The sequence below is a fragment of the Brienomyrus brachyistius genome, unplaced genomic scaffold (genome assembly GCF_023856365.1).
Source record: "Brienomyrus brachyistius isolate T26 unplaced genomic scaffold, BBRACH_0.4 scaffold33, whole genome shotgun sequence".
Lineage (NCBI taxonomy): Eukaryota > Metazoa > Chordata > Actinopteri > Osteoglossiformes > Mormyridae > Brienomyrus > Brienomyrus brachyistius.
This window is the reverse complement of record NW_026042308.1, coordinates 1,220,494-1,246,655: the sequence shown is the minus strand read 5'-3', so window position 1 is coordinate 1,246,655 and position 26,162 is coordinate 1,220,494. Positions and strand designations below refer to the sequence as shown.

Sequence of the window (26,162 nt, the reverse complement as noted above, 5' to 3'; positions counted from 1 at the left end):
CTCCTCCTGTGTAGCTCTGGGGTTAGCCCTCTCCATTCTTAAGATCACTGATACTACTCAAGATGAGATCTTCCTTGGGGTCCCTGACTGAGGGGGATTGACAGTTATATTGTCTTTCTTCTATTTGCAAGTAATTGCATCAACAGTTGTCACCTTCTCACCAAGCTATACTGAACAAAAATATAAACGCAACACTTTTGTTTTTGCTCCCATTTTTCATGAGATGGACTTAAAGATCTACAATTCATTCCAGATACACAATATTACCATTTCTCTCAAACATTTCTCACAAATCAGTCTAAATGTGTGATAGTGAGCACTTCTGCTTTGCTGAGATAATCCATCCCACCTCACAGGTGTGCCACATCAAGATGCTGATCTGACATCATGGGTAGTGCACAGGTGTACCTTATACTGCCCACAATAAAAGGACACCCTGGAATGTGCAGTTTTTTGCTTTATTGGGGGTCTGGGGACTCAGAACCGGTCAGTATCTGGTGTGACCACCATTTGCCTCATGCAATGCAACACATCTTCTTCGCATAGAGTTTATCAGATTGTCAATTGTGGCCTGTGGAATGTTGGTCCACTCCTCTTCAATGGCTGTGCGAAGTTGTTGGATATTAGTGGGAACTGGTACACGCTGTCGTATACGCCGGTCAAGCACATCCCAAACATGCTCAACGGGTGACATGTCCGGTGAGTATGCTGGCCATGCAAGAACTGGGACATTTTCAGCTTCCAAGAACTGTGTACAGATCCTTGCAACATGGGGCCGTGCATTATCTTGCTGAAACCTGAGGTGATGTTCATGGATGTATGGCACAACAATGGGCCTCAGGATCTCATCACGGTATCTCTGTGCATTCAAAATGCCATCAATAAAATGCACCCGTGTTCTTCGTCCATAACAGATGCCTGCCCATACCATAACCCCACCACCACCATGGGCCACTCGATCCACAACATTGACATCAGCAAAGCGCTCACCCACACGACGCCACACACGCTGTCTGCCATCTGCCCTGAACAATGCAAACCGAGATTCATCCGTGAAGAGAACACCTCTCCAACGTGCCAGACGCCATCGAATGTGCGCAATTGCCCACTCAAGTCTGTTACGGCGACGAGCTGGAGTCAGGTCAAGACCCCGATGAGGACGACGAGCATGCAGTTGAGCTTCCCTGAGACGGTTTCTGACAGTTTGTGCAGAAAGTGTTTGGTTATGCAAACCAATTGTTTCAGCAGCTGTCTGAGTGGCTGGTCTCAGACGATCTTGGAGGTGAACCTGCTGGATGTGGAGGTCCTGGGCTGGTGTGGTTACACGTGGTCTGCGGTTGTGAGGCCGGTTGGATGTACTGCCATATTCTCTGAAACGCCTTTGGAGACGGCTTATGGTTGAGAAATGAACATTCAATGCACGAGCAACAGATCTGGTTGACATTCCTGCTGTCCGCATGCCAATTGCACGCTCCCTCAATGCTTGTGGCATCTGTGGCATTTTGCTGTGAGACAAAACTGCACATTCCAGGGTGGCCTTTTATTGTGGGCAGTATAAGGTACACCTGTGCACTACCCATGATGTCAGATCAGCATCTTGATGTGGCACACCTGTGAGGTGGGATGGATTATCTCAGCAAAGCAGAAGTGCTCACTATCACACATTTAGACTGATTTGTGAGAAATGTTTGAGAGAAATGGTAATATTGTGTATCTGGAATGAATTGTAGATCTTTAAGTCCATCTCATGAAAAATGGGAGCAAAAACAAAAGTGTTGCGTTTATATTTTTGTTCAGTGTATTTGCTGATGGTCATGTAGCCCATTCCACCTTTGTGAAGGTAAACAATCTTGTCTCTACCATTAGACAGCTCTTTGGTATTTCCCATCGTGATAAATTTGAAGATGTAGACAGGTTAGTGACCCATACTATATAACAAAGTAATTCCATTAAATATGCACTGTAAAAAAAATCCATCAAAAAACAAAAAATGTACTGGCAGAGAATTACCGGCACATTTTCCATTAACAGACTCTACCTTCAAGTCTCAAGGAAAATATTGTAAATTCACAGTTGTCCACAGTTTGCTGTTGCTGTTTCTGAAATAGTTTGTTTTCATTTTTAATTCTTCATTTGGCCAATGCAGATTTGTTTGTTTAATCAATGGTATTGTTCACTAAACTACAAAAAGTAATTTGAGAATATAGTAATTCACTACATTCATTATTTTTCATGCCTCAAGGGCCATTGGTTAGACTGCACAACATAATTTAGCAGGACTGAAAGAAGGTGAGAGCTCCCCTAGTGGCGATGAGAGTGAATTTCCACAGAGCAGATATTACGTGTGGCTGTCTCATTACTTTTAGTTCACAAGTAGGGATAGAACAACAAATCAATTTGCTCATTTAATATTCAAATTCTTTATTGGGCTTGATTTTTGGAAGCCCATATTTAGAAACCCAACATAACTGAGAATGGAATGCCACAGCAATCAGAATACAGTAATCCTGCTCTGTTAGGTCCTTGGACAACTGCTCTATCTTGGGTGTGATGTTAATCTTTTCCAGCCAGGTAGGGAAGTTTAACATACAGTACAGAGAAAATGGGAATCAGGATTAACACTCCAGCCATTAGAAATAAACTCACGCTGGTCTTTGGAGATGAGTATAGATTTTGCATAGAGTGCAGTAATACTAGGGCAGGAAAGGAGACATAGGAAGAGTCTGTTAACGGAAAATGGGCCAGTAATTTTCTGCAAATACATTTTTAGTTTTTTGATGGATTTTTTTTTTTTACCGGTGTGTACTTCTGATGTTCTGACTGAGAGCTGACCATGTGTCTTAGCTGACATTTGTCTGCAGTTGGGATCATAAATACTCATAAATTCTAGATTGAAATATGTCTTGGACTATTTTATATACTAATATTTGTTGGACTCAGCTGCTTCTCTTGTAGGTTAGTATGTATTATTTGCATATCCTGGTAGGTTTTGGAATACTCTATGAAGCTCTCTAAACTTAACCAAACCAAGTTAACCAAAGTTTTAGGACTAAGCTGAAATAGGTTTTTCATGTTGAACAAGCATGGTTCACATTTGTAAAACAGACTTGATAAAATAAGTTCACCCAGCATTGGTTTGTTATTTTAGCTAATCTTTTTTAATCCAAATTTTTTGACACACAATGTTCAGTTTCAAACTGTCTGTCCTGCCTGCTGTGTGTCTCTCCGTGGTGGAGCAGGATGTCACTGGTTCTCTTCTGCTGTTAGGAGAAGATTGACGTTATGAAGCCGCTGTAAAGAAAACACCTTAAAAAGGCATCTTATGTCTTTGCTAAATAAAATATACCTCTAGATTATTCTTTGTCGGCAGCAAGAGCACTTTTAAAGGAGACCATTACAGACTTTCTGCTACACTTGTGTCGATGATTTGAGGTCTTTATATTTCTGCCTGAAATATATATATTTCGGAAATATTTATATTTCTGAGACTAAACGGAAGAATGCAGTTCAGATCTACGGGGTAAACTGGGTTTATCTTCCATATTGAAGGTATGCAGTTATTGCTGATATATATTTTGTGAAGTGCTATGTGAATTGGCTTACCTTATATACAGCTGTACAATAAAAACTATGTTAAAGGAAAGATATTCAAAGCTATAATTCGCAAATGAAACTATGAAAAGTTTTGGTGCAAGTACACAACAAATGTGCCAGTGTTAAATTGACACTGCATGGTGTTTATATGGGTCCACACCACTCAGTGTTACCTTTAACACTTTACAATGTGCCTTGAGTGTAGTTTTTACAGTGTAAATCTTTATTAACTCTAATAGTGTTCAATTTGCACCATGGATGTTAAGTCAATGAGTTTCCACCTCCACATACAGTATCTGCCCCATTTAAATATGTGTAAAAGAAATAATGAGGATCAGCAGAGCCGTCCCAGATTTACCCACCATCACGAGAAAGACTCTGACCAAGAAGGACCTTACAGCTTTTTCTTGTTTTGCATTGAAGCTTTGCTGATTGATCTTAGTGATTAGATAGCAGTGGTCTGGGTGGTTGTTTTTCCTGATATGCAGTTTTATAGTATGTTGATATTGAATCAGAGAAAAACTCTTGGAGGTGTACAGGCAACTCCTCCAAAGTGTTGTATGTTTTAATGGTGTGAGAGTGTATTTCATTGCTAGTCCTACTCTTGGATGATTAATATATGAGGAATGGCTTTAGGACAGCTGTGATGCCCTTTTCTGTGCTGCTCCTGGTACTGCTGTAGGATCACACATGTACATACAGTATCACAGTGTCCTTAGAGACAAGGCCTAGCCTGGTACGAGAGGCACACGATGGCCTAGGCACCAAAGGGAGGTTCGTGACCCCCCCCCCCCCCCCCCCCCCACACACACACACACACACACACATACACAGATAACAAGAGAGCCAGCACTCCAACTTTCATTGCCCAAAGATTTAGGGACCTACAGACAGCAGAGTGGACCTCAAGGACAGGGGTCCCTCGACTTGGCACACAACCCCCTCCCCAGACATCCTGCCTTACATACCACTCACCCAACAGACCAACACCCTAAAGAAAGTTTCTTTTATATTTAGCTTTTGTATATCTGTATATTTACTCATGACTACTAGTCTCAATATACAGGTTATGTTTGTTTGTGTCCTTAGACAATCTTAGTTTTGTGTGCCACCCTTATAACCATGTTCACAGAGTATCAACTATTTTACCCCTCACACTTAAACACTTACATAAATTTAAATAAATAAATAGGTACAGCTACCACTGCATATATGTCCTTATGGTTATACCAGAATAATCTTGGAAATCTTGGAAATTGAATAGCACACCAACCATTGGTGACCAGGTATCTCAGTGTGTCCTAACTTTCAGAGATTCTTCCTTCTTTGTTTAGCTACCCCCCCTTCTCTTCCACATTCCTTTGTGGCCCTTACATGATTCACATTTACATGTACAGTATTTAGCAGACGCCCTTAGCCAGGGCGACTTACATAAGTGCTTTTTTCGATCTCTTGATCTTTGTGGCCTGTTAGCAAGCTCTTTGTGTTCTACATGCTATATTAAAATAACTGAATTAAGGTACATTATCCATTCTGGAGAAGATCAATTGGGATTTTGGGTTGTGCAAGCAAAATCCTCATGGGGGCACTCTATGTCCCACTTGAACAACACCTGAGTGAGCTCAACCTTCACCTGAGGCCCTGAGGTGGCACACAGGTGCATAATGGGTGGCCCCTATCTGCCCCATTTTAATGTGCACACAAGAACTCATATGAGGATCATAAGAGCCGCCCTGATTTACCAACCATCATGAGAAAGACTCTGACAAAAAGGCCCCCTCAGCCTTTTCGTATTGTGTATCAAAGCCTTTATGGCTCACTGCTGATTGTTTTTGAAAACCCAAGACCTGTGTGTTAATTACTTAAACAGCACCTTGCTTTTCATTGCATATGATTTTTAAGTTAGGAAAAAAAATCTATAATTATGTGTATTTTATGGTTGGGTGTGGTGTATTTCTTGATCTAAGCTGATTTTGGTCACCCATTCTGACCTTGGTTGATGGGTTTTATATGTGGAAACATGTTACAAGAGTTGTGACACCTTTGCTATGCAGCTCCTGGTACCACCCACTTCCCTGTAAACCAATGATACGAGTCATTGTACTCAGAACACCTGTCATACAGCAACTCAAACATAGAAAAAGGCCCAGATTCAAAGTGCAAAAATGTGGTAGAGACTAATATCCATGACGTACCATCCTAGAACATGCTGTGTTGTGAAATTTAAGCCTAATGAAAATCTGAATATTAAATGAGCAAAATCATTTGATTTGTTCTTCTGTCCAAAAGTTGTGGCCTAAAAGCAATAAGGCCACCACCCATTATATCTGCTTTGGGGAAAATGCACTCCTGTAGCCACTAGGGGAGCCCTCACCTTCTCTGAACCCTGCTAAATAAAAATGCATTCTGTAAAAAAGTAACAAACATTTGTGCTGCCCTTTGTGAGCTTTAAATTGAGCCACGACATAAGAAAATATGGTTATTATTAAAGAAGTTATGGCCAAAATATGCCTGGCATGTTTGTTTACGACTTGAATTCCTCTCCAAGACGGTGGCGCTGCTGACACGTGGTCACAGTAAGCGGAACAGCAGGACGGCATCTTTCATATCTATGGGTGAATCGGAATTCCAAGAACCTAAAGACTGTACTTGCCCTGGTGAAACCGGTCTTGCTGACTTGCCTTCAAAGAATGAACTTGGGCCAAAATGACTCATGGGAGTTTTCTCATTCGGTGAGGATGCTACTGATGCACCCTTGATATCCTTGCATGTGTTCCTGGCTGCAGGAGTGGCCTGAGAGTACGTGCTGTCTGTCAGCACCCAGACTACTATCAAGCCACAATATGTCATTCTATGACGCCATTTTGACTTCTTGGTCATTCTTGTTTTTGTATCTGTCATGCTATTATTCTGAGACTGCAAGATGAAATAACATGTTGTCACTGTTCTGAAGGGTAGATGTAGGCATGTATTTACTGCCAGGTCATGTACGTGTGCATATAAATACAATGTCACTGCATGTGCCATTATTCTGAGGCATCAAACTACAGCCTATGTATAATATTTTTAAATAATAGTTTTCTTGTCCCGTATTTTTTAAAAATCGCAGTTCAATGACATCAGCCTTTAAATGTTTGTATGGAGACTATGAACATTCAAAATATAATAAAATTATTCTGAATAAATTGTGCATGTTACCTTGTTATTAACAAAATGTATTCATTTCATCCACGATAAGATATGCCATGTAATATCTTCATTTTTGAATCACAAAATAAATCTAGTCTGCCTAAGTAAATCTATCACACAGCCAATTTGGTCTTTATTTGTATTACACTATAGTGGTATTAAACCTCGTAATGTTGTGGTTCTTCTTCCCACCCAATCAGGAGTCAGGAGCCGCTTGTGTAGATCTTCAGATTTAGTCTTTATTGCAACAGCGAGATTACAGCCAAGGCTGGACACGCTGCAGGAGTCTGTCCAATACTGTTTAACACAAATTTTTGTACATTTTATTACTGCATAACAATGTCTCGTCACTTCATCACCATTCCCTCAGCCATTCACCATCGTCGTTTTCTCCCTTGATCCACACCCTTAGATGATAAGTTTGTCGATCATCTCTTTTACTGGTTGGTGCCTCGGCTGAACATAATGGTGGCGTAACCATCTCTGCTTGGTTTTTTTAAATACCCAGCTCTGAACTTTGTGTGAGCTCAGGCGAATTCTTTCCTTCTGTAGCAAACCTTGGCAGCTTCTGCTTGTTGCACATTGTCTGGCTAGAGGGTTAATAATATAATTGTCCTTCAACATAGTGATAATCTGCAGCACTAATAAAGTACATATTCATACATCAAACGCTAACAAAATAACTAACAGATACAGAAACCTCTAAGCCGACACAAGGTGCTAATTCATACTTTTCGTCAGATTGTGCACAGCAGTCATTGCTCTGCGCTCTCTAAAGATAACAAGGTCACTCTCTACACAGCTTACATCAGCTTATTAAAAGAGTCCAATGATTACATTCTCTATGCGTTATGAAGTGCTAAATAATATTCCATAGTAATATCGTATATAATCACATTGTGAAGCTCTCAGCAATAATAATATAATGATAAGATGCAATAGTTATACAACTGCCTAATTTAAATTAAATGTTTTGCCAATAAATAACAAAAATGTACATTTGGAAAAACACTATTTTTATATGGACATCCAGGTGGCTCTCCAGTCTGGTCAGCTTTGCTGGTTTAAAGTGAGAAGAGAGCAGGTAGTGATTCAGGCGGCAGCACATGCTGCATCCGTTTATTTCAGGCAATGATACAGATGACAACACATGCTGCATCCGTTTATTTCAGGCAGTGATACAGATGACAGCACGTGTTGCATCCATTTATTTCAGGCAGTGATACAGGCGACAGCACGTGCTGCATCCGTTTATTTCAGGCAGTGATACAGGCGACAGCACGTGCTGCATCCGTTTATTTCAGGCAGTGATACAGGCAACAGCATGTGCTGCATCCGTTTTATTTCAGGCAGTGATACAGGCGACAGCACGTGCTGCATCCGTTTATTTCAGGCAGTGATACAGGCGACAGCACGTGCTGCATCCGTTTATTTTAGGCAGTGATACAGACGACAGCATGTGCTGCATCCGTTTATTTCAGGCAATGATACAGACGACAGCACATGCTGCATCCGTTTATTTCAGGCAGTGATACAGGCGACAGCACGTGCTGCATCCATTTATTTCAGGCAGTATTACAGGCGACAGCACGTGCTGCATCCGTTTATTTCAGGCAGTGATACAGACGACAGCACGTGCTGCATCCATTTATTTCAGGCAGTGATACAGGCGACAGCACGTGCTGCATCCGTTTATTTCAGGCAGTGATACAGGCGACAGCACGTGCTGCATCCGTTTATTTCAGGCAGTGATACAGACGACAGCACGTGCTGCATCCATTTATTTCAGGCAGTGATAAAGGCGACAGCACGTGCTGCATCCGTTTATTTCAGGCAGTGATATAGACGACAGCACGTGCTGCATCCGTTTATTTTAGGCAGTGATACAGGCGACAGCACGTGCTGCATCCGTTTATTTCAGGCAGTGATACAGGCGATAGCATGTGTTGCATCTGTTTATTTCAGGCAGTGATACAGGCGACAGCACGTGCTGCATCCGTTTATTTCAGGCAGTGATACAGGCGACAGCACGTGCTGCATCCGTTTATTTCAGGCAGTGATACAGGCGACAGCACATGCTGCATCCGTTTATTTCAGGCAGTGATACAGGCGACAGCACGTGCTGCTTCGGTTTTTTTCAGGCAGTGATACAGGCGACAGCACGTGCTGCATCCGCTTATTTCAGGCAGTGAATCCTCGGCTACAGTATAAAAATGTATCTGGAATATTGAAAAACATGCTAAAATAAAAACATAGGAATTAAAAACAACACACACCCCATTAAAACAGAATCTTCATGTGCTTATTATAAAGAAAAGGGTCAATATGAAATCTTTGTAAGTGATTTCCGTAACTCTGCAGTTACTCTGTGGTGGCTTGATGATTAGGGCCACACACTCGTAATTGAAAGATTCCAGGATCGAAACCCCACCCATCCAGGCCCCACTGAGGTTCCCTGAGCAACATACCATCCTCAAGCACTGCTCCCCGAGTGCTGAATTAGCTGCCCCCTGTGTAACATGTGGGTTAAACGCAGAGAACACATTTTGTTGTTGTCCACTTTGTACGGTGGTGTGTCAATGATGACCATTAAACACTAAATACTAATTCTTTCCCCGCCCTGAGCACACGTTGCCGCAGCTCTCATTTAAAACCCTCATCAACGCCCAGCCACATACACATCCACACTAACGTCCGACTTTATAAAGGACGCTTACTTCCCAGGACTGAGGCAACACCAGCCTCCCCGTCCTCCTCCAGAGAAGGGAGAGGATCCGCCCCACTGCCAGTCCTACCGACAACATGGAGCCCCATCTTTCCTACACATTTACCCCCCCTCTCCTCACTGTCTTCACCGGTGACGGGCCACTGCATCCCCCACCTCGAATCGGCTGCCAGTGAAAAAGGTCTCTGTGTTAAACACCCACACTTCCTATTCCACATTCCCCTCCCCCCATCTGTCTCAGTATCCTTTAAAAGACATTCCTGAAGACATTCAGCTCCATCGTCATTTACCGGAGGGCAGGTACTCTCCACACCCCCACTGCAGTACAAAGCTGATAATTACCTGTTTGTAAATGAAAGTGAAAGATTTAAAGCCAGAGCTGGCAGTTCAGCAAGAAACACGAATAAGATTCTGGAATAATGTAAAGATATTTGCATTGCAAGGTAAGATTATAGTCAACAGATACAACTAATAATAGAATAAGAATGTCTGACCTGTGATGACGGCAAAAAAGTTTGATTCTGTTGGCCATCAGGGGCCAGTTATATATAAGGGGGGTGGCCACACCGCACCGTGTCTATTTTATACTTTATCTTCGAAAATAAAATAATCTATATTCCGTTTTTTAGAATTATTTTCATGTGGGGTGGCTGCCCCTTTAATCCGGCATTCTTTTACACACATACTGGGATTTAATACTGCTCAGCATAATTAGACGTTTATTGTAGTTCGACACATTATAACTAAGTGCATGGAGTAAATGTCATATTTTGTCGAATGTTCAGTGAATTAACATGTTCATATAGACTTATATTTAATAACTGAAGCACAATTATGAGTTCCCCTTAAATACAGTGTTGCTTAAACATGAAGTGTGGGACACTACGAGAATTAACAAGTATCTGATGATGCTGATATCCATTCTGTGCATGAAATGTAAGTGGAGTTTGTGTTTCTGCGTGACAGAATACAGGAAGACATTACTGGATTTCGTCATTAAATAATGTCTTTGTGGCACAGAACGTATTTTGTGCACAAAAACGAGCGCTTGATACTTGGCGCCTCATACAAGAGCAGCTAGAATTTCACTTTATTCTACCCATTATATGGTCTCTGTATATATCCGAAGTCCTAAGAGACACATACGAATTTATAGTGAATGCTTAAGAAAGTTTCTTTAATCTCTTTAATGATAATAATAAAAGATTCTGATAACTGCTGTCGTACCAAAGGACCTGGGTTCCAGCCTCTAGCCTACAAGTCTCCAGCTCCGGTCCTGGAGAGCTGCTATTCAGTAGGTTCTCTGTCCTGCCTGGCTTCTGATGAGCCACACATTCCCAGGTAAACACCAGGAACAGGTATTTCAGGTATAACAGGTTTGATGGCGTTAACCTGAGAACCGGTGTGGCCCATCCGAAGCCAAGTAGTACAGAAAACCTTTTGGATGGTAGCTCTGCAGTACTGGAGAATGGCACCGTACTCAGGCTACATTGGTGGTACTTTGCTGGTGGTGATTTGAACCAATAGCCTTCCAATCACAAACACACATCCCTAACCATTAGGCCACCACTGGCATTGATCAACAGGAAAAGCCTCATTATAATACTGTCATTTAACAGAATTTTTCTGTATGTGTTTCTTTCATGTTCACAGAGGCCTCAGCAGGAATCATCTGCTCTGTAACTGCAGCAAAAAATGGAGGGAGCTGCTTCGGAACTGACCCCCCCTATGGAGTGTAAAACAAAGGGGACTGAGAGGTAACAGTGTTACAGCCACTAGCATGCATGTCTCTCTGGGTCTATAGTCAGGCCAGAACATAAAGTAAACTGGGCTCCTAGCTAGGGCTGGGTAGCACATTAATATTTGTAGTTTAATAAAGAAATATCTCAGCATCTTCTTTCTTTCCCCTTTGCTCCAAAATCAGCCAGTTCTTCTATTTTAGAGGCAGCCATTAGATAATCCTTAGAAACCTACCCAAAACAACCACATATCATAATGTGGTAGAGAGCAAGTAAATATGCAAATAAACTTGAAAAAAGGAACAGCAGCCAAGTCTAATGACATAGGTGGTAACAGTGATAACCAAACCTTTCATATCAGAATATAAATTTTAGGTCAGACAGTTTATTTCACATGATGTCTAACTGTAAACAAACCTGTTTGCATGAACAGCTTCACAGCAGGTTAAGCAGAAGACTGAATGAATGAAGATGTAATTTGATGCTGCCCAGAGTATATGAATTATATTTATACCATGAGGGTTTGTTTCCTCTCACTGCCCACAGTGTCCTGATGAAGAGAGCAGACTCCCCTGTACCCAGCTGTGTCTCCATGAAGAGTGACGCGTCAATGGTAAAGGCACTCAACTTCAGAGAGGGACCTTTTCCTACAGATCAAAGGTAAATGTACATTTAAAGAGACACTGCTTAAAACACTCAGTCTAAAGGCATACAGGCACATTCAAACTATGGGGCAAATAACTTACATCTTTTCCAATTCTTTGTCGGCAGCAAGAGCATTTTAATAGAGACTATTTAGATGATTTGAGGTCTTCATATTTCTGCCTAATTCACAGAGACCAAATGGAAGATTGCAGTTCAGATCTACATGATAAATCGGGTTTATCATCCATATTGAAGGTTTGCATTTATTCCTGAGATGTTTTCTGAAGTGTTGTGTGAGTTGGCTTACATTTTATACAGCTGTGCAATAAGAAACTAATCATATTAAAGGAAAGATATTCAAACCTATGATTCATAAATAGAACTATAGAAAGGTTTGCTGCAAGTAGCAATAATTAACTGTGATGATGTATTTTAGTCACTAGAGGAAAATGCTGTAAGGTTCCTGAAAGATGAGCTGAAGAAGATCACGAGGTACCTAGATCAGAATTACCCAGAATGCTCTGAGCCTCAGCTGGAGGAGGACAATGACCTGGACTGTGATGGTCAGATGCAGAAGACCTGTGGTAGAGAGGTAGCTCTGAAGATCACACTGTACATCCTGAGGACCATGAAGCAAAATGATCTCGCTGACATGCTGGAGAAGAGTAAGAGCTGTATCTCATTCTGTGTTTGCTTATTTTGCCACAGAAAAAAATATTATATGACAAAAAGTGTTTTAAATTTCGGTTTATCATTTAATTTGATTTAGATTTGCTTGTGTGAGTGGAAAAAAAAAGTTTTTTGCATTTACCTCTCATTTCAATTCAGGGCATCTTCTGTCACAATGTCAGCGCAGAATGAAACGTACCCGACTGAAAAAATTTGAGTGTGTATTTGAAGGAAAAGCTAAGGAAGGACAGCCAACACTTCTCAGTGAGATTTACACAGAACTCTACATAACTGAAGGTGGGACTGGAGCAGTCAATGATGAACATGAAGTGAGACAGATTGAAACAACATCCAAGAAAAGGCGAACAGAAGATACTACAGTCAAGTGCAATGATATATTTAAACCCTTATATGGGCGTGTGACACCTGTCAGAACTGTACTCACTAAAGGGGTGGCAGGTATCGGGAAAACAGTCTCTGTGCAGAAATTTATTCTCGACTGGGCAGAAGGAAAAGCAAACCAGGATGTTCACTTCATATTTGCTCTTCCTTTCCGGGACCTGAATTTGATTAAGGGTGAATACAGTCTGATTGAACTGCTTCACCACTTTGTCCCAGATCTGAAATCAGTTGAATCTGCTGAGCTGTTTAGGTACAAAATCTTATTCATCTTTGATGGCCTGGATGAGTGTCGCCTTCCTCTGGATTTTCAGAAGATTGACAGCTGGTTTGATGTAACAAAGAAAACGTCACTGGATGTGCTGTTGACTAACCTCATTAAGGGGAATCTGCTCCCATCCGCCTCCCGGCCAGCAGCAGCCAATCAGATACCTCCTGAGTGTGTCCACCGGGTGACAGAGATACGAGGGTTCAGTGATGCACAGAAGGAGGAGTATTTCCAGAAGAGATTTAGTGATCAGAGCCTGGCCAGCAGGATTATCACACATGTGAAATCATCAAGGAGCCTCTTCATCATGTGCCACATACCTGTGTTCTGCTGGATTTCAGCCACTGTCCTTGAGAGGCTTTTTAGTGAGACTGACAGTGGAGAAATTCCAAGGAATCTGACTGAAATGTACACACACTTCCTGATCTTTCAGACAAGTTTAAAAAATGACAAGTATAGGCTACCGACCTCCGCAAACCTGAGTTGGACAAGTTGGTTTAGGAAATTGGTGGTGAGATGGATGAAAAACCATGAAAGTGAGTTTAATAAATCTGGAAAGGAATTCCTTTTAAAACTTGGTAAACTGGCTTTTGATAGCCTTGAGAAAAGCAATCTAATTTTTTATGAGCAAGATCTGACAGAGAATGGCATTGATGTCACTGAAACTTCAGTTTACTCTGGAGTGTGCACAGAAGTCTTTAAAGAGGAGTATGGGTTGTACCAGGAGAAGGTGTATTGCTTTGTGCATCTGACCATCCAGGAGTATCTCGCTGCTTTATATGTGTTTCTGTCGAACTCATCAGCTGACCTGCTGGAGACTGCAGTGAATCAGGCATTAGAGAGCAAGAATGGACACTTGGACCTCTACCTCCGCTTCCTCCTGGGCCTCTCAACAGACTCCAGTAAGACTCTGTTACAAAGGCTACTGGGGACGACAAGAATCAGCTCACATACCAGTAAGGAAACAGCCCAATATATCAAGGAGAAAATACAGGAGAATTTATCTCCAGAAAGGACCATCAACCTGTTCCACTGTCTGACTGAATTGGGTGACAATTCTCTAGTAGTGGAAGTACAAGAATACCTGAATTCAGGAAGTCTTTCAGCAGAAGATCTCTCACCTGCTCAGTATTCAGCTTTGGCCTTTGTCTTACTGATGTCAGCTGAGAAGCTGGATGTGTTTGATCTGAAGAAATTCATCAGATCAGATAAGGAGCATTGGAGGCTGCTGCCTGTGGTCAAGACATCTAGGACAGCACTGTAAGTGAGGATGTGGAAATGTATCTTGCTTGACACTTATGCATTAACATTTTAAACAGTTTAAAATAAATAAAATATACAGTATATTCCTCCTCATGGGTTAAAAACTAGGCTTGATAATCTGGAACCCAGATTTTAGAATGATTGAGGGTAGTAATTTAGTTAAAAAAACAAAAAGTTTCAATTTGCATTACCTTCCATTATGCATCCTAACCTGTTATAGAAACAAAGAGGACTGTTTATCTGTAGGGTTTTTTAATGAAATGATCCTTTATTTGCACAAGAACAGGTGCATTGGAATGCTTATCTTCTCATTCTCCATGAGAGACACAGTTACAGGTGAGAGCAAGCTTAGGGGTCACAGCACAGGGTCACCTGACATCCAGCAGCCTTGGAACTGGGAGTTATGGGCCTTGCTCAAGGGCCCACAGACATGTGACTGTTCTGCTGAGCCTCAAAACACCGATCATCTGACCACAGGCACAGAGGCTTAGCCTATTGAGCCACACACCAGCCCCACAAACATGGTGTGTGAGTGTTACTGTCAGCAGGTGTGTCCAGGTGATGGAGCTCAGAGCTGGGAGCTTGCAGAAGGCTGCTGTCTCTGGCTGCTCACTGGCGCCCTCTGCTGGCCTCAGGTGCCCCTGGCTTTGGATGTGACAACAGATCTAGTCTGGCAGTAATAGATTAACACTGTTTTAAGTAAATAATGAAACTATATAAATATAACATTAATTTCCACCTCTTGGATTAATAACCAGGCTGGATTTATTTGGATCCCAGATCTTATATAGACTGAAGGTATCGATGTCATTAAAAAAATGCAGATTTTCCATGACCATCCTTTGTGGAATGAACCAGCAAAAGCCAGAATGTTCTAGTTTGCCTTAATACTGGGAAAACTACTCAGAAATTGAAATCATCCTTAGGCCCTTAATGCAGTCACTGCAGGAGTGCTGGATGCTGGCTGACCCTGTGCCGTAACCTCTCACTTCCTCTCACCTGCCTTTGTCTTTTATGAAGAATTCCATGAGAATGAATGAAGTATTACTATTTATAAATATTTCTTTTAAACAAATATGAAATCTGAAAGGATTGGTGTTTCTGCGACTAGTGTTTAAACTTGGGGTATCCTGAAATAAAAGAACGGGGCCTGTGTCACACAGCTGGATTTCTTACTTGCTGAATATCACTGATTCCATGAAGTGGCAGACCATGTAAAGTAACAGAGCAGAGTTGCTGAGTGCCGAGGCATATAGTGCATGAAAGTCACCAATACTCTGCTGAATCAATAACTGCAGAGCTACAGACTTCCTCTGGAGCAAAGACTGTGCGGCGTGAGCTTCATGCAATGGGCTTCCATGGCCGAGTAGCTGCATGCAAGCCTCACATCACTAAGCATAATGCCAAGCACTGGATGGACAGCTGTAAAGCACGCTGCCACTAGACTCTGAAGCAGTGCGAATGTGTTCTGTGGAGTGACGGCAGTCTGATGCATGAGTCTGGGTTTGGCAGATGCCAGAAGGATGTTTCCTGTCTGACTGCACTGTGCCAGAGATTATGAGCCAGGCCTTCACATCCAGCGTCAGTGCCAGACCTCATAAATGCTCTTCTGAATGAACGGGCAAAGTCCCACAGATACTCCAGAATCTTGTGAGAAAGACTTTCCTGAAAAGTGGCAGCTGCACAGGGGGGACCAACTCCATATTGATGCCTCTGGATTTAGAAGGGGATGTCATAAAAGCTCCTGTAGGTGTAATGACCAGGTGTCCCAATACTTTTGTCCATGTAATATATTCTGGTCTGTGTGTGAATAATAACTCGGCTCCTGTTTCAGGCTGAACAGCTGTAATCTCACAGAGAAATGCTGTGAGTCACTGGCTTCAGCTCTCAGATTAAACTCCTCACCCCTGAGAGAGCTGGACCTGAGTGACAATGACCTGCAGGATTCAGGAGTGAAGCTGCTCTCTGCTGGACTGGGGGATTTGCACTGTAAACTGGAGATTCTGAGGTCAGTATTATTGGGTATTCCACACTGTAAACTGTAATTACTGGAAGAAGTTGCATTTATATTAAAACTTATACTTGTAATGGTGAGGTGATCTTATTTATCAGAGTGTTTTTGTCTGTCTCTCTGCAGGCTGTCAGGCTGTAGAGTCACAGAAGAAGGCTGTTCTTCCCTGGCTTCAGCTCTGAGGTCAAACCCCTCACACCTGAGAGAGCTGGACCTGAGTTACAATCACCCAGGAGACTCAGGAGTGAAGCTGCTCTCTGCTGTACTGGAGGATCCCAGCTGTAAACTGGAGAAGCTGAAGTGAGTACAGAGTGTTTGTCTGACACCTTACAGATACTTATGCATGTATGTGAATTAGAGGCACCAATAAATAAATGGATACAGCAGTACTATGTCATTCTGCTTCTCCTGTAGTGTGGATCACGGTGGAGAGTGCAGGACCAGACCAGGCCTACAGAAATGTAAGTGTGTTTGCATGTTTTTATTAATAATACCATGAATACTATGTTATGGTTGTATTCACACAGTTGTTGTGATGAGTGTGGCTTTTTGCACTGTGTGTAGATGGATTTCCATGTTTGTGTTTAGGTGAGTTTATGTGTGTCATTTAGAACAACATTCAAAAGATAAAAACAAAACAAACATCACCAAAAACACTTAAAAAAAACAAAAAAACAAACTACCACTCAATGTTTTCACAAGTTTCACAAAGTAGCGTATGCATTTTTGACACAAGACGCTGTACGGCAGTCTGTTGGTAAGTATGAGCTGTCCATCAGTCGGGCATTGTTAACTCTGGGGCTGTCTGAACCTGAATTCCCGTTTCCTCAGGGGAAGCTGTGCTGTTTTGTGTTGTACAGAAAAATAAAGTACAGACTAAAACACTGCTCTGCCTGATGGTATTAGTGGCTCTTCCTCCTGCCTACAGACTCCTGCCAGCTGATACTGGACCTCAGGACAGCACACAGACGCCTGTCTCTGTCAGAGGGGAACAGGAAGGCGACATGGGGGACAAAGGAGCCATATCCTGATCATCCAGAGAGATTTGACCGCTGTTACCAAGTTCTGTGCAGAGAGAGTCTGACTGGTCGGTGCTATTGGGAGGCTAAGTGGGGTGGAGCTGGAGCCTGGATAGGAGTGACTTATAAAGGAATAAGGAGGAAAGGACAGAGTACTGACTGTGCACTTGGAGCCAATGACAAGTCATGGATTCTGATCTGTGATCCTCACAGTTACTCTGTCCTGCACAATAATAAACAGACTGTCATAACCATAGAGCCTTCAGGCTCCCACAGAGTAGGAGTGTATCTGGACTGGGAGGCTGGTGCTCTGTCCTTCTACAGAGTTTCCCCTGAAGGACTGACCCTCCTGCACAGATTCACCTCCTCATTCACTGAACCCCTCTGTCTAGGGTTTGGGCTTTATATAAACTGCTCAGTATCACTGTGCATGCTGGGATAGCTTACTGTGTGCTGGAGAAATCATTTTTACTGTATCACGCATGTTGCTGGTTCTTCATGGTAACTCTGCTTTTTAACTTGTATAATCCTTTTTTACTCTGAAATATATGTTAGACAAATAATAATAATAATAACGGGGTTCAGCAAGGTGAACAAAGATGCAAAATGACAGGTTTTCTGTCTGACTAAAATGAACCAGTAAAGTGTAACCCTGATGCGTGGGGGGGGCTTTTCCCTTCCCCAGTATATACCCATTTTATATATTTATGTCTATATATTGTAATTCCTACCAGGATAAAGGCTTTCTATTGTATCTGATTGATGTCCCGGTTTAGCAGTGCCAAAAGCATAACTGAGTGACATAATTAAACCGCATTCTCTGGTAAATTAAAATAATATATTCACTTTACTACTTACAATTGAATATAATTAATGTAAACATATATAATAATCATTTAACAGGACACACAGCTGTGAAACCAAAAAACGAATATGCAGAGATGTAAACAAACCAAAGCACTTTGGTAGCACACATTAGAATGAAATGTACCTGAAATGTACTTGAAACGGACAGGCTAATTAGCCCACGGCAACCGTCTATCTTTAACTTTAACTTAACTTTACTTCATTTATAACCCAGGCCACTTGTAGCGCTGTTGTAGAGCTTCTGATATTGAAGAGAAAATAATCTGTCATTAAAGATTTAACAAAGCTAAAAATTTACAGTACACAGCTGAACTGTTTGATCTACAGTTACAAAAATCACTGTAAATACAAATTAAAACTAGTAACTGCAGGCAGTGACTGAAGGGTCCAAAGCGTAAGATGTTCGGACAGGTAGGACAAGTAATAGAGGAAGAACGGCAGAGAGCAGGAGGACTGACTGACACGAGCAGCGAGGATAGTAAAGAGTCAGACAGAACTGCATAGTCTCGTAACAGGGTGGAGATTGTTAATTGTAGGTCTGACAGGTCAGTAGATGTAGGACAAAACAGGACTGGTTTGGGTGAGATAGTCTGAGTAGTAGGTAGAAATTAGGATGGAGATGGTTTTAGTGTAGGCATAACAGGTCAGTAGATGTCGGACAGAATGCAGAACCCTCCGGTGGAGTGCCTGAGCCCAAAAGAATGTGTGGCTTCTGTCAGATGTAGTAGTATGTAGAAATTGGCACCTGCCTACCTAACGTGGTAAGTGTAGATCTTGCAGGTTAAGCTTAGTTTATAGTACCTGTGTGAATATAAGCTGTCTTAAATATTCATAACAACTGCTTATTTGAGGGAATACTGCTTACACCAGCAGTAATATCATGCTTTTCTTTTTTGTAAGCTGATCTATAAGACATGAGAAGGCCTGAAAAGGTGGAATAGCATTTATGAAACAGTGTACTGAAATCTGCAGTACACACTGCCTATGTTATAAAAGAAGTCTGATGATAATTATGTAACCAGGTGATCTGGAGATTTTGACCATGAGTGGTTAAGCTGCACCGGGGAACGAGGGGGAATAGGTGGTTGCGCCTTTAAGCAACTTGGTGACATCATCACCTGAGAGAGAGCGCGAAAAGCCACTGTCTGGAAGCGCCATTTTAAGCTGGATAAGCTGGGCTGCGGACGGTTTTCCGAGTGGGGTGAGAGTTTCCCAGAGTACCAGAGAGCGGTGCGTCACAAGGTTTTCTGCCCGCGCCTTGAGGTTTTACTGTGTGCCATTACCGTATTATTTTCAGTGCAAAACTGCCGTTTCCTTTTATTTCGGTGTACTCGGTTATGTGAGGTCTGCCTCACAGGGTTTTCCGTGTGTTTTATTTTACTTTTATACTGTACCAGTCCCACCTGAGTGTGGAGTTTTATTTCTTTTATGTAAGAGAATCCTCTGTAAGGGAAAAGTGTAAGGTTTAAGAAACTGTTCATTGTAAATCCTTTTATCTTCCAACCAAAATGTCTAACTAATTAGGCCTATGGAATAAATTAGACCCAAAAACAGTATTTGTGTTCCTGCGTGTTGTTTCCCGGGCCACAAATTTTGGTACCAGGAGTGGGGTATATTCCAATCATTTAAGAGGATTTGCATTGTTCAGTATGCTATATAAAAGCAACGGGAAATAATACGGTAGTGGTGAAGAAACAGGTTGGTGGTTTCTGCTGACTGGAGGGACACTGGACCGGTGGAGCAACTCGAGTAACGGGAAGCGGTGCGAGGAGTGCCCAAGCGGCAGAGCCGGTGTGACGTTCCCAGAAGAGTGGACCGGGTGGAGTGCTCATCCCTCGCCTGAACTTTCAGAGGACCGTTTATCCTTTCAAAAAGTGTGGTGTAGAGTATTTTACGATGTCTGGTTCAGAAGATGAGCAGTCTGAGACTGTTTTGAGGGGGCAGGTTAAAGAACTACAGAGTAGACATGAGGACGCCATGGCGACGATAGCTGCCCTAACTAAGCGGTCTTATGTTTATGTTCCCAGGGAGAGACATATCTCTCCATTTAGTGGTGACTTTGAGACTGATGGCCGATCGGTGGATGATTTCATTGACGAAGTTGAACGTGTGCTTCGTGCAAGAAATCAATCTGAACAGGACCAGTATGATTTTGTATTGTCACTTCTTAGGGGAGCAGCTTTAGAGGAAGCGCATATGCGCAGTAATGCTGATTGTGACAATCCCAATGACTTATTCACCTACCTGAGAGCAGCTTTCAGGGACAAGCGCAGTGTTCATCAACTGCTGCATAGTTTCTATAGTCGGAGGCAGCAGGAGGGGGAGGGCATTCGAGAATTTTCCCACGCCCTATCGCAAGCTCTTAATTCTGTATTGAGGTGTTCTCCGGAAGCAGTCACTAATGAGAGAAAGACACTAAGGGATCAGTTCATAGAAGGGGTTAGAGACCCTGCTCTTAGAAGGGAGCTTCGTAAATATGTGCGAGGCAACCCAGAGTCATCCATGATTGAGGTGCGGGAGGAGGCTCAGCTGTGGTGTCTGGAAGAGTTTCCCAGAAACCCGAAGACCACCAAATTTAGGGGCAGCAGTGATCATGTACACTGTTCCGCCTTACAAGCGCAGGAAGCAAATTCTGCCACCTTGGAGGATGTCCTTAAGGTAATAGCTGACCAGGGGAAGGCCATTAGTGAGTTGACCAGGGCGGTGAAAGATCTTGCCGTACAGAAGGGTGGATTTAGTAGTGATGCCAGGCCTAAACGACAGCCCAGGTATACCGAAGATGGGCGGCCCATCTGTTTTAAGTGTCGAGGTGTGGGGCATGTGGCAAAGGATTGCTTGCAAAGGCAAAATGCTGGAGGTGTAGTTTCTTCCCCCGCAGCTCAGGGAAATGCCCCTCCCCAGTTGTTGTGAGTCGAGCAATTCGGGGAAGTACCCTAGACTCAAATCTTACACCGTCATCCCAGAGTCAGTTGCTGCAGCGAGCTGTAGGGACATGTCCAGTTGTTGAGCTTAAAATTGGGGACATTAAGACACCCTGCCTATTAGATACTGGTAGCCAGGTGAGCACCATTACTGAGAAATTCTTTCGAAAATACTTGCATGGAGAGGATGAGGATATGCTTCCCACCTCTGGCTGGCTTAGATTAACAGCTGCCAATGGACTAGACATACCTTATCTGGGTTATCTGGAGTTAGAGGTAATAGCAATGGGCTTAAAGCTGCCCAGTTGTGGCTTTCTGGTGGTCAGGGATCCAGTTAGTACTGAACAGTCTTTACCCTGCATTGTGGGAATGAACATTATCAGTCGGTGTAGGGAGCTGGTTTATGCAGAATTTGATACTACGCTGGGTGGAAAATTGGATTCTGATTGGAGAGACGTTTTTCAGAGACTGCAGAAGTGTAGTGTTGACCGTAAGTCAGTGGTCCGTGTAGCTGGGAAGTTCCCAGAACACATACCTGCTGCATCCGTAGCCACGATCCAGGTCGCTAAGGGTGCACATGACGGTCTGATGTTGTTTGAGCCACTTAGCACGCCATTACCGAGGGGTCTGATAGTAATTCCCACACTGGTAGATCCGTCCAGTCCCGTGATGCAGTTACAAGTTCTGAATCTCTCACAAGAAGATGTATGGCTCCCGCCTAGGGCCCGGTTGGGTGTCCTGTCGAAAGTGGCGTGTATAGAGAATGAATCACAATGTGCAGTGAAATTTCAGCGGATCGCGGCTAGCGTTGAGCAAGTTACAGTTGTTGTTCCTGGTTGTAACGGTGATTTATCTGTTCTAGAGACACTTGACCTTGGTGGTAATGAGGAACAAAAGGTTCAGTTGAAGGCACTGCTGGCCAGGTATATTGACATATTTGCAGTAGAGGACGAGGACCTGGGGTATACGGACAGAGTAAGGCATGAAATTCACCTAACAGATGATGATCCTGTTACCCAGCCTTATCGGCGAATACCGCCCACCCAGTATGGTGAAGTTAAGGAGCACATTTCTAAACTCTTAAGCAAAGGTGTTATTCAGGAAAGCAGTAGCGCCTATGCATCACCTATAGTGTTGGTAAGGAAGGCAGATGGCAGCCTACGGCTGTGTGTGGATTATAGGCGGTTAAATCAGAAGACCAAAAAGGATGCCTTCCCCTTGCCGCGAATTGATGAAAGTTTTGATGCCCTTCGGGGGGCCCAGTACTTCTCTACCATTGATCTGGCGAGTGGTTATCATCAGGTGGCGGTAGAGGAGCACGATAGGCATAAGACTGCTTTTTCTACTCCTTTTGGATTATATGAGTATCTCAGATTACCATTTGGTGTTTGCAATGGACCTGCAACGTTTCAAAGGCTCATGCAGGCCACTATGAACGATCTTGTCTTCCAAATCATGCTAGTATACCTTGACGATATATTAGTGTATTCTCAGACATTCCCGGAACACTTAGAGAGGCTTGACAGGGTGCTTAGGCGTCTCAAAGAGACAGGCCTTAAAGTGAAATTACAGAAGTGCCATTTCCTCCAGACCGAGGTAAATTTCTTGGGTCACCAAGTGTCTGCTGATGGTATAGGTACTGATCCAGGAAAGGTTTCAGCTGTGAGGCAATGGCCAGTACCATCTACGGTTAGGGGTTTGAGATCATTCTTGGGCTTTTGTAGCTACTACAGACGGTTTATCCATGGGTTCTCAAAGATTGCTGGCCCACTGCATGATGTGGTAAATTTGTGTTCAAACACAGGTAGTCCTGGTAAGGCCAACCAGTTGTTAACTCTAGCGTGGACTGAAGAATGTCAGGCGGCCTTTGACTTACTGAAGGACAGGCTGACTAGTGCCCCCATCCTTGGCTTCGCGGATTTTACTCAGCCTTTCATACTAGAAACTGATGCGAGTAACCACGGTCTTGGAGCCGTTTTGTATCAGCAACAGGATGGTGTCAAACGAGTCATAGCCTATGCTAGTAGGCGACTGAGGAGTGCCGAAAGGAATGATAGGTACTACAGTAGTATGAAACTAGAGCTCTTAGCTCTTAAATGGGCAATAACTGAGAAGTTTCGTGGCTATTTGCTGGGTTCCAAATTTACGGTCATTACTGACAACAACCCTCTATGTTATTTAAAAACAGCAAAGCTTGGTGCTATAGAGCAAAGGTGGGTTGCTCAGCTGTCGGTGTTTGATTTTGAGGTACAATATAGGCCAGGGCGAAATAACATAGTGGCTGACACTTTGTCTAGGCAGCCATTCGCAGGGGAGCCGGAGCAGGTTTCTGAAGATGCTGAGTTTGACGGTTGTGTAGCGATTTGCAGTCTGAGTCGCGGCACAAAGCTTGATTCAGAGCTGGTTACGGCAGCCCTTGAGAGCTGCAAGATTAGACAGATTAGGATTGCAGAACCCAGGGAGAAGTCGTCTCTTGAATTAACTCAGGGTAACACACCAACACTCCCAGGTTATTCAATGGAGGAACTGCAGTCATTCCAGCAAAAGGATCCGATGCTGCAGATATTTAGGGGCCTGTGGGATCGGAATAAAGTACCTACAGGGAAGGAGCGGCAAGTTTTGCCAAGACCGGTTCGTCTGTTGCTTAAACACTGGGATTGTGTGAAGATAGTAAATGGCTTGTTGTATCGAGTGGTTTCGGATGAGAAACACGGAGAGTACTTTCAGTTGTTGTTGCCTAGCAGTCTGAGGAAGCAGGTGTTGGAAGGGGCGCATGACTCTATGGGTCATCAGGGCGTTGAACGTACATTGCAGTTGTTGAGGCGAAGATGCTTTTGGGTAGGAATGCACGAGGATGTCGCGCGGTGGGTAAAGGAATGTCAGCGGTGTGTCCTTGCCAAGATGCCGCAGCCTAAGATCCGTCCTGCCATGAAGTCTTTTCTTGCCTCAAGACCATTGGAGGTGATTGCTGTAGATTTCACAGTGCTGGAGCCTGCCATTGATGGTCGTGAGAATGTGTTGGTGATCACAGACATTTTCACGAAATTCACACAGGCCTTCCCAGCTCGGGACCAAAAGGCAGATACCACAGCAAAGATCCTTTTACGGGAATGGTTCATGAAGTATGGAGTCCCGGAGAGGCTTCACTCAGATCAGGGACGAAATTTTGAAAGCGCGGTTGTAGCAGAGCTTTGTAGACTGTATGGGGTGAAGAAGAGCAGGACTACTCCCTACCATCCTACGGGAAATGCTCAGTGCGAGCGATTTAATCGTACCATCCATGATTTGCTACGCACATTGCCTCCCGAAAAGAAACGCAGATGGCCTGAGCACCTGCCTGAATTGGTGTATGCATACAATGTGACTCCCCATTCAACCACAGGTTATTCTCCTTATTATTTGTTGTTTGGTGTTGAACCCCACTTACCAGTGGATGCTTTGTTGGGACAAAAGCAGGTGGTCAATCCAAACCATGATTGGTTAGCTGTGCATCAACAGCGTTTAAGCGAAGCGCATGCCAGAGCGAAGGTGTATTCCGAGCAGAAAGCTGCTGAGCGCATTTCTGTGCAGAGGGACATAGTCTATTGTCCAAAGATTGAAGTGGATGCCCTGGTGTACTTGCGTGATCGGCCACTAGGTCGCAACAAGATACAGGATGCATGGAAGCCCACGGTTCACAGGGTTGTGGAAGTTTTGGGTAACACCTACACTGTAGAGCCAGTGGAGGGAGGTCCTTGCAAGAGGGTAAACAGGGTGGATATAAAGCCCTGTGTTAGCCCTCCTGTGCCAGCACCACGGAGAAAACTCCCTGCTCCTGTAACTCAGTCTAGTCCGTCTTCAGGGACCGAGTCAGATGTTGGAGATGCAGAGGAAGATGTCTTCCTGGTGAGACATATGGTCCCGGGGTCAAATATATTGCTGGACAGGTCTGAACTCATTGGTTCACAGCCAGTGGCCTGTCGGGATGAGGACATGCAAATTGAGTCTGCTGAAACTCCAAATAGGGAGACAGTAGAAACAGATGCAGGTGAGCCTAGCCCTGAAATGCAGACACCTGTAGCTGGGCCACGTCGGAGCCAAAGAGTGAACGCGGGGCAACATTCAAATGTGTATCATGAGCCTAGATCCGTTCTTGACATGGCCTCCGTAAGTCCTGCTGCAGTCTCACAGATATTGACTAGTTTAAGTACAGTTTTATTTCGAGAAGCAATCAAAGAGGTTAGGAAGACCTTGGTAGGTAGTGAGTAATCGAGGGCGCTTACTCCACGCAGGGGAGAATGTAACCAGGTGATCTGGAGATTTTGACCATGAGCGGTTAAGCTGCACCGGGGAACGAGGGGGAATAGGTGGTTGCGCCTTTAAGCAACTTGGTGACATCATCACCTGAGAGAGAGCGCGAAAAGCCACTGTCTGGAAGCGCCATTTTAAGCTGGATAAGCTGGGCTGCGGACGGTTTTCCGAGTGGGGTGAGAGTTTCCCAGAGTACCAGAGAGCGGTGCGTCACAAGGTTTTCTGCCCGCGCCTTGAGGTTTTACTGTGTGCCATTACCGTATTATTTTCAGTGCAAAACTGCCGTTTCCTTTTATTTCGGTGTACTCGGTTATGTGAGGTCTGCCTCACAGGGTTTTCCGTGTGTTTTATTTTACTTTTATACTGTACCAGTCCCACCTGAGTGTGGAGTTTTATTTCTTTTATGTAAGAGAATCCTCTGTAAGGGAAAAGTGTAAGGTTTAAGAAACTGTTCATTGTAAATCCTTTTATCTTCCAACCAAAATGTCTAACTAATTAGGCCTATGGAATAAATTAGACCCAAAAACAGTATTTGTGTTCCTGCGTGTTGTTTCCCGGGCCAC

The 26,162-nt window shown here is 43.4% G+C and overlaps 2 protein-coding genes across 9 annotated transcripts in view; one reads left to right on the top strand and one right to left on the bottom strand.

The window, feature by feature from the left end:
- LOC125721462 (NACHT, LRR and PYD domains-containing protein 12-like) overlaps window positions 1-26,162 on the top strand; it is a 360,988-nt gene that overhangs the window by 231,849 nt on the left and 102,977 nt on the right. For 2 of the 7 annotated variants that reach the window (XM_048997381.1, XM_048997375.1), the window contains 3 exons: window positions 16,629-16,802; window positions 16,917-16,963; window positions 17,431-18,141. In XM_048997381.1, the coding sequence (XP_048853338.1) occupies window positions 16,629-16,802; window positions 16,917-16,963; window positions 17,431-17,963 (754 nt within the window). In that variant the 3' untranslated portion in view covers window positions 17,964-18,141. Of the gene's footprint in view, window positions 1-16,628; window positions 16,803-16,916; window positions 16,964-17,430; window positions 18,145-26,162 lie in introns of those variants that run through there. The other 5 variants (XM_048997377.1, XM_048997382.1, XM_048997379.1 and 2 more) reach the window with 4 other exon arrangements.
- Window positions 1-26,162, bottom strand: part of LOC125721472 (NACHT, LRR and PYD domains-containing protein 12-like) — a 114,728-nt gene that overhangs the window by 63,573 nt on the left and 24,993 nt on the right. The window lies entirely within an intron of this gene.